This window comes from Chroicocephalus ridibundus, chromosome 21 (assembly GCF_963924245.1).
Source record: "Chroicocephalus ridibundus chromosome 21, bChrRid1.1, whole genome shotgun sequence".
In the NCBI taxonomy this organism is placed as follows: domain Eukaryota; kingdom Metazoa; phylum Chordata; class Aves; order Charadriiformes; family Laridae; genus Chroicocephalus; species Chroicocephalus ridibundus.
In genome coordinates this window covers 2,690,935-2,704,825 of record NC_086304.1, presented here as the reverse complement: position 1 = coordinate 2,704,825, position 13,891 = coordinate 2,690,935, and the positions used below count along the sequence as shown (strand labels likewise).

Sequence of the window (13,891 nt, the reverse complement as noted above, 5' to 3'; positions counted from 1 at the left end):
GGGGGACCCTGCTTGGAGCTTTTTTCTCACCAAACAGGACCAAAACCAGCTCCAAGCCGGGGACGGGGGGGGGTCCCACCGAGGTTGGGGGGGGGGGACATGCCCGCAGTTGGGGGTACCAGCCCCGGCACCGCCACACCCCCCCCCCCAAGCTCCCCTGGGTGGCCGTGCCAGGGCGCAGCGGGACCCTCTCCCCGACACACACTGCCACCCCGCTTCGCCCCCCCCCCCCAACCCCCCAACCTGCCTCAGTTTCCCCCCCCCCCGCGCCCACGGGCAACCGGTACTTGGGGGAAGGGGGCGGGGGGGGGCGCTGCACCCCATGGCACGGCCACGGCCGGGGCGCGCCGGATGCTGCACGGACATGGAGCAGCCGACACCGGGAGGCTCCGACACTGGGATGCTCCGACACTGGGATGCTCCGAAGCCGGATGCCCCGAAGCCGGGATGCCCGGCCATGGGCACGGTCCAGCACTGGGATGCTCCGATGCCAGGATGCTCCGACGCCGGGATGCCCGGCCATGGGCATGGTCCAGCACCGGGATGCTCTGGCACTGGGATGCTCCAGCCCTGGGATGTTCTGGCACCGGGATGCTCCAACGCCGGGATGCCCGGCCATGGGATGCTCGGCCGTGGGGATACTCTCGCACCGGGATGCTCCGACGCTGGATGCTCCGGCACCAGGATGCTCAGCCGTGGGGATGCTCCGGCATCGGGATGCTCGGCTGTGGGGATGCTCCAGCACGGGGATGCTCAGCCGTGGGGATGCTCCGGCATTGGGATGCTTGGCCATAGGGATGCTCTGGCACTGGGATGCTCCAACACTGGGAAGCTCCGGCACCGGGATGCTCATGGAGATGCTCCACCACGGGATGTGGCCGAGCCGATGCCGCTGGGTGCTGGATGGACACGGAGCGGCCGGAGTTGGACGTGCCAGGCACAAACCAGCCAAACTGGGGAGACGAGCACGGCCGGCGGGGGCACCCGGGAAATTTGGGGGGGGCGGGGGGGGAACCGCGGGGACCCGAGCCACCGGGAACAGGGACGGGACGGGCGGACACGAGGCCTCCGGCTCTGCCGGACCCACAGCGGCCAAAACCGGGGTGCGCCGGGGCCCCACCAGCCAAAACGGGGACCGTGCCTGGCACCGTCCAGCCTCACAGCTGCCCCCCCGGGACCGGAGCCCCCCCCCCCCCACCCCCCAGCCCCACGTTTACACCCGCCGCTCCCTGCTGTACATAAGGGGGTTGGGGGGCGCGGGGAGGGGGGGGGCCGGGGCTCTCTCTTTTCCCCCCGCTTTTGGGGGGTTTGGTACCTGCTGAGTTGATTTAGGGGGTGGGGGGGGGGTTGGGGGAGGAGGGGGGGCGCGGGCCCGTTAGTGCGTTGGGGGTGGGGGGGTGGGGTGGGGGGGGGAAACGCAGACCCCCGGGAGTTGACGTCTGCGGCCGAGACGCCGCCGCTTAACTTATTTGCTATTTATTGCCGTTCCTTTGGATAATTTAATATTATTTTGTTTTTTCTTCTCTTGATTTTATTTTTTTCTTTTTCCTCTTTTTTTTTTTTTTTTCTTTTTTCTGTCTAAATAAAATAAGTTTAAAACAAACAAAAAAAAAACAACAACAAAAAAAAAAACCAAACAAAAAAACACAAACCCAAACCTAAAAAAAAGCTTAAAGGAGCCTCTGAAGCGTCTCCCACCCAGGGGCAGGGGGTTGGGGGGGGGGGGGTTGGGGGGCGGCGGGGGGGGGGGGGTGGTTCGGGAGGGAGCGGGGCAGGATTGGCCCCGGCGCCCGCGGGGAAGGAGCAGCGGCCACGGTTCCCGGTAGTTTCATCAATAAATCAATTTATTTAAAAGAATATGTTACAATTAATTACACTAAGTGACTTTTTAAGCAAACGACGGGGGTGGCTGGAGAGGGAGGAGGGAGACACCGGGAGCAGCTGGGGGAGGGAAAAGGTGGTGGTGGTGGTGGTGGTGGGGGGTCCTTGTGTCTTTTTTATAATTTTTTTTAATTTTTTTTTTTCCTTTTCTCCTTTTTTGCGGGCTTTTCGGCGGTTTCTGACTCGCCAATAAAACCCACGGGCTACCGCGGCGGAAAGACAGCGCCGTGGATGGCAGGGAAATCAGGGATTTTGGAGGGGGGGGGGGGGGGGCACAAAATGGGGGGGGTTGTGACACACACGTTTCACCGGCTTTAAACCAACCGGGGGGGGAGAAAAAAAAAAAAAAAAAAAAAAAAAAAATCACTGCTGAGACCTGACGCTTTCGTGCCACGGATGGACCGCGGCCCAGGGGCTCTGCTGGGGGTGACGGGGGGGGGGGGGGGGGGGTGTCGGGAGGGGGGGGTCCCCTCACTTCTCCCACCTCCCCCCCCCGCTTGGCACAGGGCTCCCGAGGACACGGCCCCCCCCCCCTTTTTCCCCAGGGAGGGCCAGAGACGCGGCCGAGCGCAAATCCAATTACTGCGGCGCTGGGCTAATTAATTCCCTGCTCCCGGCCCTCGCCTTCGCTCTCTCCCGGGAAGACCCTGCTCCGGCCGGGGGTTTGACCCCCCCACCACACACACCCCCCACGCGGAGGCTGGGAATGCCGGCCATGGCATCGGGATGGCGGGGGGGGGAACAACACGGCGTGTTCCCCGTTGGGGTTTTATGGCCATTATTTTTTTTTTCCCCCTAAATCTCCCCCGGCAGCGCCAGGGAGGGAGCGGGGATGGGGCACGGTGGCCAAAGGCTCCCACCGAGCCCCCTCCATCCCAGCATCCCGATATCCCAGCATCCCGACACCCTGGCATTCCAGCATCCCGATATCCCAGCATCCCGACACCCTGGCATTCCAGCCTCTCAGCGTCCCGGCATCCCGACATCCCAGTGCCCCGGCATTCTGGCATCCCAGCACCCCGTACCCTGACATCCCGGCATTCCAGCATCCCAGCACCCTGGCATCCCGGAATCCCATCACCCCAGTACCCTGACATTCCATTATCCCTGCATCCCAGTATCCCAGCATTCTGGCATCCTGGCATCCCAGCACCCCAGTATCCCAGCATCCCAGCACCCCAGTATCCCAGCATTCTGGCATCCTGGCATCCCAGGACCCCAGTATTCCGGCATCCCAGCACCCCAGTATCCCAGTATCCCAGCATTCTGGCATCCTGGCATCCCAGCACCCCAGTATCCCAGCATCCCAGCACCCCAGTATCCCAGCATCCCAGCATTCTGGCATCCTGGCATCCCAGGACCCCAGTATCCCAGCACCCCGGCATCCCAGTATCCCAGCATTCTGGCATCCCATCATCCTGGGACCCCAGCATCCCGGCATCCTGGTACCCCAGCATTCCAGCATCTCGGCACTCCAGCATCCTGATATCCTGGCATCCCAGAACCCTGGCATCCCAGAATCCCAACCTCCCGGCATTCCAGCATCCTGGCATGCCGGCATTCCAGCCCCCCTCCCCCCCCCCGACATCCCAGCATCCCGATATCCCGTCCCCGTGGCCTCTCCCAGGGAGGGGGCAGAGAAACCTCTTCCCGAAATATTGTCAGAAAAGGGAAAACTGAGCCACCGCAGGGACATGTGTCCCCCCCGGCATCGTGTCCCCCCCCCGCACCCACTGTGCCCGGTGGCGGGGGGGGGGGGGGGGGCTGTGGGCCACGAGCATCTCCCAGATGGTTGCCCAAGGCGGGGGGGGGGGGCAGCAGCAGCAGCATCATCTCCCAAATACCACACACAGCCCCCCCCCCCCCCCCCCCCGACCCCAGCCCCACGGCTGCTGGGGGGCGGGGGGGGGACACGACACACACCATACGGAAACCAGCCTGAAAATGAAAAAAAGCAGCTTTTCCGCCTTATTTCTCCTCCCGGGCCCCATTCGCCCCCCCCACCCCCGCCGCCCCGAGCGCCTGTGGCCGCTCTCCCAAAAACCTGGGGGTCTCGGCCCCCCCGCCCTGCGTCGGGGCTGGCGAGGGGACTGGGGGGGGGGGCGACGGGACGGATCCTGGAACCCCCCCAGATCCCATATCCCAGCCGGGCTCCGCTCGCTCCCGGAGCCCGACGTCCCCCGCCATCGCTCGAAATACCCAGAATGGACCCAAAACGCAGGCCAAAAAAAATAAAAAATAATAAAATCAAGGGCTGGTGAAGGCGCCGAGGGTCCCCGCGACATCGCTTGGGCTGGGGTTGCTTTTTTTCCTTTTTTTTTTCCTTTTTTTCTTTCCCTTTTTTTTTCCTGGTTTTTTTTCCGGTTTTTTTTTCTGTTTTTTTCCTGTTTTTTTTTCCTTTTTTTTTCCCTGTTTTTTTCCTGTTTTTTTTTTCATTTTTTTCCCCTGTTTTTTCCTGTTTTTTTTCCTTTTTTTTCCATATTTTTTTTTCTGTTTTTTTCCTGTTTTTTTTTTTTCTGTTTTTTTTTCCTGGTTTTTTTTCCTTTTTTTTCTCCTGTTTTTTTTTCCTGTTTTTTTTTTCCCTGTTGTTTTTTTTTCCCTGTTTTTTTTTCCCTGTTGTTTCCCGCCCCGCCCCCCCCGCTAAAGTCAGGTGTTTTTGAAAAAAAAAAAACCAAACCGCAAACCAGGATGGGGGGGGGGGGGGGGGGATGCGTGTAAAAACGCAGGCGTTAAAAAAAAAAAGGTACTGCCACCGCCGTGAAACTTTAAAAGAAATATATATATATACATATGTCTATACATGCACGGAATTTGTATATATAGCTTTGGAGGGGGGGGTCGGGGGGGGGGGGTTATTGTTTGTTTTTTTTTTTTATTTTACATACATATGTCGGACCAGTGCAAACGGGCGACGGTTCCAGTTCCAGTTGTAAAAAATAAAAGCAAGAGTCCGTCTTCCGGAGCGGGACCCTGGGGTGGGGGGGGAAAACACACGGAGCGCCCCCCCCCGCCCTTTGGCGGCTCGGCTGCCATCCAGCACCGCTCCCCCCCCCCCCCCGAATTCCAGAAACACTGACGTTCACAAATGGTATTATTATTAATAATATTTAGTTTAAGGGCTTTAATACAATAACAGAATTTTAAGTGTTAATGGGGGAAATGGGGGGGGGGAAGGTGGGGGGGGGTGGGGGGGGGGTGTCACGTTCTCCCGCGCCGAGGGGCTAAGTGGCCGCGTCCCTCTGCTGTGACCTGACCATCTGAAAGATGTTCTGAAAGAGAAGAAAAAGGACATTAAAAGGGCTGGCACCTGGGGGGGGTCGGGGGGGGGGGCTGGCTCGGGCTCTCCTGCCACCCCGAGCCACAGCCCTGCGGGTGCAGAAGGGACCCGGGGCGGGGGGGGGGGGGTTGTGGGGGTGTGTCTGTCCACCCCCAGCCCAGGGTGACAGCCTGGGGACGGCCGCAGAAGGGACCCGGGGGGGGGGTCTGTCCGTCCCCAGCCCACGGTGACAGCCTGGGGACAGCCAAAGAAGGGACTGGGGGGACATCCTGGGGGGGTCTGTCTGTCCCCAGCCCAGGGTGACAGCCTGGGGACAGCCAAAGAAGGGACTGGGGGGACATCCTGGGGGGGTCTGTCCACCCCCAGCCCAGGGTGACAGCCTGGGGAGGGCCACAGAAGGGACCCGGGGGGGGGGTCTGTCCGTCCCCAGCCCAGGGTGACAGCCTGGGGACAGCCAAAGAAGGGACTGGGGGGACATCCTGGGGGGGGGTCTGTCTGTCCCCAGCCCAGGGTGACAGCCTGGGGACAGCCAAAGAAGGGACTGGGGGGACATCCTGGGGGGGTCTGTCTGTCCCCAGCCCAGGCTGACAGCCTGGGGACAGCCAAAGAAGGGACTGGGGGGACATCCTGGGGGGGTCTGTCTGTCCCCAGCCCAGGGTGACAGCCTGGGGACAGCCAAAGAAGGGTCTGGGGGGACATCCTGGGGGGGTCTGTCCGTCCCCAGCCCAGGGTGACAGCCTGGGGACAGCCAAAGAAGGGACTGGGGGGACATCCTGGGGGGGGGGTCTGTCTGTCCCCAGCCCAGGCTGACAGCCTGGGGACAGCCAAAGAAGGGACTGGGGGGACATCCTGGGGGGGTCTGTCTGTCCCCAGCCCAGGGTGACAGCCTGGGGACAGCCAAAGAAGGGTCTGGGGGGACATCCTGGGGGGGTCTGTCCGTCCCCAGCCCAGGGTGACAGCCTGGGGACAGCCAAAGAAGGGACTGGGGGGACATCCTGGGGGGGTCTGTCTGTCCCCAGCCCAGGGTGACAGCCTGGGGACAGCCAAAGAAGGGTCTGGGGGGACATCCTGGGGGGGGTCTGTCTGTCCCCAGCCCAGGGTGACAGCCTGGGGACAGCCAAAGAAGGGTCTGGGGGGACATCCGGGGGGGGTCTGTCTGTCCCCAGCCCATGGTGACAGCCTGGGGAGGGCCACAGAAGGGACCCAGGGGGGGGTCTGTCCGTCCCCAGCCCACGGTGACAGCCTGGGGACAGACAAAGAAGGGTCTGGGGGGACATCCTGGGGGGGTCTGTCTGTCCCCAGCCCAGGGTGACAGCCTGGGGACAGCCAAAGAAGGGACTGGGGGGACATCCTGGGGGGGTCTGTCTGTCCCCAGCCCAGGGTGACAGCCTGGGGAGGGCCACAGAAGGGACCCGGGGGGGGGGGGCTGTCCGTCCCCAGCCCATGGTGACAGCCTGGGGACAGCCGCAGAAGGGACCGGGGGGACATCCCGGGGCGCGGGGGGGGGGGGTCTTCTGTCCCCAGCCCAGGGTGACAGCCTGGGGCCAGCCACTGGGGCCACCACGACCCCCCAGCCCCACGGGTACGGAGCTCGGGGAGGCGGTGGGGCAAGGAGCTGGCTTTGGGGGGGGCGGGGTGGGGGGGGGGGGAGGCCGGGGCTCGCAGCCAAATCGCCCCCCAGATCCCCACGTCACCTCACAGCGATGTCCCCAGCACCGGGACACGTCCCAGGCCCCAAGTCCCCACTGCCACATCCTGGCCGGTACCGGGGAGGGCGAGGATCTAACCCCCACCCCCCCCACGGCCACGGCCTTTGCTCAAGCCCAGGGTGGGAGCCGGGAGAGCCGGGACTCACGGGAGCGGCGGGGGGGGGGGACTCTGACCCCCGATCCCGGACGGGGACGTGCCGTGGGCTTGCGGGAGCTTTGGGAAGGGGTGGTTGGGGGGAGCCCCCCCAACCCAAGGCGGGTCCGGCCGAGCCAGGGCGATTTTGCTGCCCATCTCGGGGCTGGCTCCGATTCCGGATGGGAACGATGCCAGAAGGCAAGGGAGGGTCCCGCTGCGTCCCATCCTAAATCCGTGGCCATCCCCCCGGCCCAGGCAGACGTCCCCACCATCCGCCCGGCTTCTAGGGGCGTGCACCGGTGTCACCCTTCGGTATTTTTATATTTCAGCCCCGAACGATGATTTCGCCTGCCTGCTCGGCGTCACACCGGGGCGCTGGACACCCCCCCAACCCGGCCCCCCCGGCATCTTCCAGCTCCATCCAGCCCAGACCGCAGCGGTCCGGGATGCCGCAGGGATGCGCCGTGCAGGAGGACGGCCATGACGTTGGAGGGGGGGGGGGGGCAGTCCCCAAACCGAGGGGAGAAGGATGAGCTGGGGGTTTGGACACGCCAGGGACCCCCCCTGCCCCCCCCCCCCCCCCCCCCGGGGGGGTTCTCCGCTGTGGAGAGCCACGGCGCTCGCTGGGATCCAGCGCATCCCAGCTCCTCTCCGGCACTAACGAAGCCTCCGGCGCTAACGAAGCCTCCCCGTGCCGGAGGAAAAGGCAAACGACACCCCGCGGGGGAAGCGGCTCCGAGATTAAGGAGGGCAGGAAGGAGGCCAGGAGCACCCCTGGGAATTGGAGGGCCCCCCCCGCCCCCGCCACCCCCCAAGGAAGCCCCGCTCTCTCCCGGCTCTGCAACCCTCCCTCCCTCCAGAAAAGGGCCGAAGGCTGCAAATAACCCAAATTCCGCTTGCGAGAGCTACGCCGAGCCGAGCCGCTGCTCGCGAAAGGAGGACGGAGCCGTTTCGCCGTGTCCCCCCCCCCCCACCAGGCCCTGGGGGGTCACAGGTGACAGCCCCCCACCCCCCCCCCCATGGCACCGTCTCCCTCCCGTCCCACAACTTCACCTACACGCTCCGAGCCACCCCAACGTCCCCCAAGGGAGCTTGTCACCTGCAATAAGCCAGCCTCCTCCCATCCTCAGCGTCCCCCCCCCCAGCCCGAGAAGGGACACAAGAGGAGCCACCGCGTCCCCGGGGGAGCAGGAGGGTCCGACAAGGAGCCGGGCTCTCGTCTCTCGGCAAAAAGAAAGAAGCTCAAACCCCGCTCTTCCTCGGCGCACCCAGCACTATCTACCAGCATCTGCTGGGGGGGGATTGGGGGCGCGGGGGGGGGAAAGGCAAGCCAGCAGTTTACGGAGCACTAAATATATCGGTAAAGTAGCTGCCAAATTCCATCAATCGTTTTATTTCACCCTGGGGAGTGAGAAAGAGCCAGCGACCGGTCAGAAACGCTCCCGCTCCGGCAGCCTGATGCTGGGGAGGGGGGGGGTGGGAAGAGGCAGCGTTTGGGAGGCCCCCCCCAAAGTGGGTTTTTGGGGGGGGGGGGGCCGGTGACCACGGAGCACACGCCGGGGGTGGGGAGACGTTGCCAGGAGCTGCTGCCAAGGGCGGATGGGTATAAACTGAATGGGAGAAAAAAAAAAACAACCCAAAAAAACGTTTCCCCGCCACGGGAGCACCGGGATGTTTAGTATCCAGGACCATTTCAGAGGGAAGGAAAAAGCAATTCCCCCGGTTTCCACTTCCGGATCTATTATCGTGGATGCCCTCACGCCCTGCCTCCTCCTCCTCCTCCTCCTCCCTGGGGGGAAACTGGGTCCCTCGCTGCTGGCGATGAGCGAGGGACAAACGTGAACCGTCCCTGGGAGGCAGCAGCTGGGGCACAGCCCCCAGCTCTCCCCACTCGCCCACCGGCTCCAGCCGCTGCCCGGACGAGGCCGTTTCATTTCCCGGAGCCAGAGAATCCTCCGGCCCTTGTCGGGGGCTGCCCCGGAAGGAACGCTGGGATGGGAAGCGGAGCGCTTGGGAAGGGGAGCGGAGCCCCAGCGTGGTTCAGGCGAAGGGCAGCTCTTTGGTTCTGCCGAGCCGCCCCGTTCACCCGCCGGCAGCAGGAACGAATCCCTCCCGGCGGCTCCGGGCTTTGTAGAGAAGACATCAAACAGCCGCTTTTAAGTGGGAAGGGGCAAGGCAGGAGGAACACACGCAGACAAAAGCCTCCTTCGCACGCATTCGGGGGCTGAGGGTTTACCCCGGCGCGATGGCAGGGAGCCTTATCGGGCAGGATCTGTGCGGCAGAGGAAGTATCACACAGGGCGGGAGGCTCCCACACCCCCGCCTTTCACGGCTCTTTCCTGAACGGGTGACACATCCCACACCGGTGACACATCCCACACCGTCTACTACAGCTTTCTGCTGCCCTCTTTGATGTCCAACACTTTCTAGCCAAGGCGACCCAGCTCCTCCCCGAGAGCAGCACCTACCCGTACCGCCGGGGTTAACAACTTTCGGCCTCGCCGCACACACCGCTGCGCTTTCGCTCCCACAACTTAAATAACCCGCAGCTATTTCCGAAGCCCGAGCAAAAGGAGGAGGATTTGGAGCCGGGGGGAGGAGGGCAGAGCGCCGGGTTCCACGCTGGCGGAACGGCACGTCCGCAGCCCCCCGCCGAGGACGCTGCCAGCTCGCGGTTCCCGGCGCGCACCACGTCGGGGCGTTTACACAGCGTCACACAACTCCCCGGGCGAGCCTCGTCCGCGCGTACGCTACGGCAAAAGGCGCTGGGAGAAAAGCCTACGAGGAGATATCCTAGAGGATTCAGGGACGCTTCCTGGCGCCTCTTGAAGCCATTTAAAGTGTTTAGCTTTAAATCCTGTCCAGCTGAACGCGAAAAGGGCCGGGGAGAGAGCAGCAGGAGGAGAGGGGTGCGTTTAGGAGGTGCTACAACACAAGCGGTTTTGCTCCCTGCGGTTAAAGCAGCGCTGCGAACGGCGTGTGTCAGTCCCCTAAAGGTCTTTGCTGCAGAAAAACAGGAGAGAAAAGCCAGATGCCACTAGCCTGCGGCTTGCGGGATCGAGTCTTTGGTCCTTTAAAAGAAGCGGTTGTCCCCTTTACAACTGCGCCTCCAGGGAGGCGAAGGGAGCCGCCGCTCGCGTCTCAGCCGTCAGCTGCGGCGGCGGCATGTCCCGGGTCATCCAAAGCACGGCGGAGTCCAGGAGAGCGGCAAGTCAGGACCAAGCCAGGAAAAAAGGCCTTTAAGCGCAAAGCCGTCTCCACGCCATGAAGAGCGGCGGCGGGGGATTTAATTTGGCGGGTTCCCTCCAAGGAGAAGCCGCTAGAGGAAAGGAGACCGTCCTACGCTAAGAGGAACCGGAGCGGAGAAGCAGGAGAGACGCTACGTCGGCAGCAGAGCAGCCAGACCGGCTCAGAGAGCACAGATGCTGTTCGTTTTCAGCCCGATTACCTTGCTGCACATATTGTCTTTACTGCAGTTCTCGTTATCCTTGCCTGTTGCTTCCTCCTCCACCTTCACAAGGGGAAAAAAAAAAAAAAAAAAAGGGGTATAAATAAAAAACTCAGAGCCGGGGACACGGGAGGAGACTGAAGAGCTGGTGCTGGAGCGGCTGGGAGAGCATCGGGACGGATCCAGGGTGCTCCCCGGACGTCAGACACGGGGGGAGCTACAGAGGAGCTGGGATTTGGAGAATAATCCCAGCAACCCACGGGGGCAGCTTCAACCGCGTGAAAGAAAGCGAGCCACAAAGATTTGTTCCTACAAGGGACAGAGAGGTCACCTCCAGCTGGGGCACAAACCCCACAGCCAAGTTCCTCGGCCGAACTCTATAACCACACGCTGTCGAGCCCCGCGTCCTCCCTGCTACAAGGCTCAGGGCCAGGACAAAGCGGGTCCGGGCTCCAGGGGACTCCTGACGGCTGTTCCTGCAGTTGTCCACGGGATAAACGGGCTGAGCTGGGTCTCCGCAGGCTCTGGAGCGCAGCCCAGCACCAGGAGGTCTCCTCGCCCCTGCCTGCCGGTCTCCTGTCACTCGTGGGAGGTTCAGCTTCCACCCCTGAAGCTTAAGGCCAGCCAAAAATCCCGTTTTCTTATTTCCTGGGAAACTCTTCCAGGTTTACACTCCTCCATCCCGCTGTTACATCCTCCAGCGAGCGCGGCTGCCGCGGTCCAGGCCCTGCGCTCTCTGCACGTCTCCAACACGCCTCCCACGCCAGCGTGGCGCCGAGCCTGGACCCCGGCCATGCCGAGGACGAGCACCAACACCCCCGCCACGGGCCGATGCCCAGCAGGCAGGAAACTTCCAGGTAAGGCAAGAGGGAGGCATCCCCCCATATTTAGGAGCGGGCAGCTGCAGGGCAGATTTTCCCGGATCACCATTTCAGACTTGCCGCGTTTAAGCCCTATTTTAGGTACCCGAATCCATCACCTGGCTGAAAGGAGCCACCAGCGGAAAGCGGAGGGCTGGTGCCAACAGCACCGACGGGATCAAGGGCAGCAAGGGAGGATCCAACCTCCAACAGCTGCTTATCTCTGACGCCACGAGGGAGAGGGCCATCTCCGGGACAGCAGAGACATGGGATGAGGATTCGGTAGCCGCACAAACCCAGGCCAGAGCACCCTGGGGCCGGCTGAGCGAGCCGACTGCACGCAGCTTTTCCAGCTGGCTCTCTGCTTCCTCCCGGCAAGCGGAGCTGACGGGAGCAGTCCCTGGGGAGCAACAGATGTGGGGCAACCCCAAAGAGGAGCAGCAGCAGATGGACGTGAGGTGATAAAACATCTCCCTGGGGTGGGAGGAGAGGAGCTCAGAGTCAGCTCTTGAGCGCAGCTTCCACCGGCGGAGGCTGAGCAGGCACCTCGGGCTGCGATTCAGAACAAAAAGCCCCCCAAACCTCCCTGTGCTTCTCGGCAGCTTTTCGACGGAGGCTCTCACAACCCTTTCTGAATAATTCAGCAACCCGCATCGTCTCTGCGGAGGACGGACGTTTCGCCATCTGCATTCAACAGCCGACGGCGGGGAGCGAGCAGCTGCAGCGGCGCAGCCTGGGGAACTGGTTATCCTGGTCAGTCCCGCCTGCACGAGGCTTTCCCGGCACCTCGCTCCAGCTGCAATACGAAACGCCCTCCACCTACCGAGCCCGGGGTCTTTGAAAGCCAGCCGTCCCACCCCGGCGCTCCCCAAACACCCGGTCTCGCTCCTCGAAGGGTCCCGATTACTCCGCGTAGAAGCCGCTGCTGCAGGACCGGGCAGAAACTCTCGCCGCTAAAAGCCTCCCGTAAAAGGCGAAGCCGTTTCCCGGCGGTTGCGGGTTCTTACCTCCTTCCTCCACTTGAGCTCGCAGAAGACCCGTTCGAAGCACTCGTGCATGTAGTTGAACTGCGAAGGGAAAGAGGCGTCTCTCAGAGCGGCAGCAGCCCCAAGAGCCGCCCTGGCACCCATTCGCCTTGGCCGGCGCTCCCCGTGCTGCGGGCTCCTCCTGGTGGCCACCGGCCCCCGCGTCTCCTCCCACCCCAAAAGCTGGAGCACGGGCTGCTCCTCCAGCTTCGAGAGGGAAAACAAGCAGGTTCCGGGCTTTTCCTTCGCAGAGCTGCAAAGAAGAGGGGTACTTACATAGGGGGTGAAGATTTTAACCCATCGGGGTTTCTTCTCTCCTCGTGCGTATTCAAAACAAAATGCCATTCCCTCTTCGTCCGTGTCCCACCGCTGCATTTCGTCCCATTCGAATGCTATTACCTGGTTCTGAAGGGAAATAAAACCCGGGTGAGGGCAGCGGACCGTGAGGAAGGGGAGGTTTAGGGCAGCTCAGGTGGCAAAAGTGATGCCAAGAGGGAACGAGGACGCCCGGGGACAGGTACGGGCCGGGGAAGCAGCAGGGGAGACCCACGCCAACACCCACAGAGCAGCCAGGTAAAGCCCTGCGCTCCCAGCCACTGCCAAAATCCTCTCAGCAGCTGTCCCGAGCCCGCCCCGAGCTCCGGGGACAGGGCGCCGGTGCTGCGTCCCTATGGCAAAGGCGAGGAGCCCCAGCTCCTCAGGACCCCCCCCTTACCTCCAGCTGCCCCTCCTCGGTGCAGGCGTGGAGTTTAAAGTGCTTGATGCTGATGGCTGTGATCACATGTCCCTTCCGCCGAGAGTCACAGGAGCAATGGGGGAAGATGATCTCGTTGTAACCCTCGCACGTCCGTAACATGTTTAAATACTGCGGAGAGAAAGCCGCAGGCGTCGGTTTGCTCGGAGGAAGGGAAGGGAACCACCCCACACCCGCCCCGGCATCCTCCTGCTTCCCCCACCGCCTCCGCCCCTCGCACCCCCTGGTGCTAATCGCCCCCTCGGAAATCCCTGGCTTTACCCCAGCCCAGGGAGGCTGGATCCCCTCCAAAGGGCACCGAAACCCCCAGGCAGGGCTGTGCCGGGGAAGGAAGGAGACGCCTCAGCTGCTCATTCCCCTCTCCGAACCCTGGATCCATCCAGGTATGGATAAACACAGAGCTCCTCGCAGCCTCCAACACCAAAACCCCTTTCCCAGGAGAGAGGCAGTGGCTGATCGGCACAGACGTGCTCCCCCGGGATGGTACGGATCCGAGCGAGGAGCTAAAGCAGCCCCGGGACCGAGAGCCCCGCTCTGGCCTGAGCCACCCCCGTCCTCGCTACGGGCTGAAGCTGAGACCAGAAAAAGGGGCCGATGCGGGATCCGGGTTTCTCAGAGTCCTTCGATGCCCGTGCTGCAACTCATGAAAAGGTTCAAAGAGGTATTTTGGCTCTTTGTTTCTGAGCGTAGCGCAGTGAGGACACCGGAGAAGCGCGGGGAGCTCAAGAGTCACAGCTCAGGACGTGGCAGAAGCAACTTTATGTTGCACCAAGAAAGGTTCACGTAGGGCAGAACTACAAG

At 62.6% G+C, this 13,891-nt stretch overlaps 1 protein-coding gene across 2 annotated transcripts in view; it reads right to left on the bottom strand.

The window, feature by feature from the left end:
* Positions 1-4,972: 4,972 nt before the first annotated feature.
* The window catches only part of SNX27 (sorting nexin 27), a 33,874-nt gene continuing 24,955 nt past the window's right edge, over positions 4,973-13,891 (bottom strand). The window contains exons 9-13 of one of the 2 annotated variants that reach the window (XM_063357163.1): positions 13,052-13,201; positions 12,613-12,741; positions 12,319-12,378; positions 10,452-10,514; positions 4,973-5,150 (exon numbers count right to left, since the gene is read on the bottom strand). In XM_063357163.1, the coding sequence (XP_063213233.1) occupies positions 5,103-5,150; positions 10,452-10,514; positions 12,319-12,378; positions 12,613-12,741; positions 13,052-13,201 (450 nt within the window). In that variant the 3' untranslated portion in view covers positions 4,973-5,102. The remainder of the gene's footprint in view (positions 5,151-10,451; positions 10,515-12,318; positions 12,379-12,612; positions 12,742-13,051; positions 13,202-13,891) is intronic. The other variant, XM_063357164.1, reaches the window with a different exon arrangement.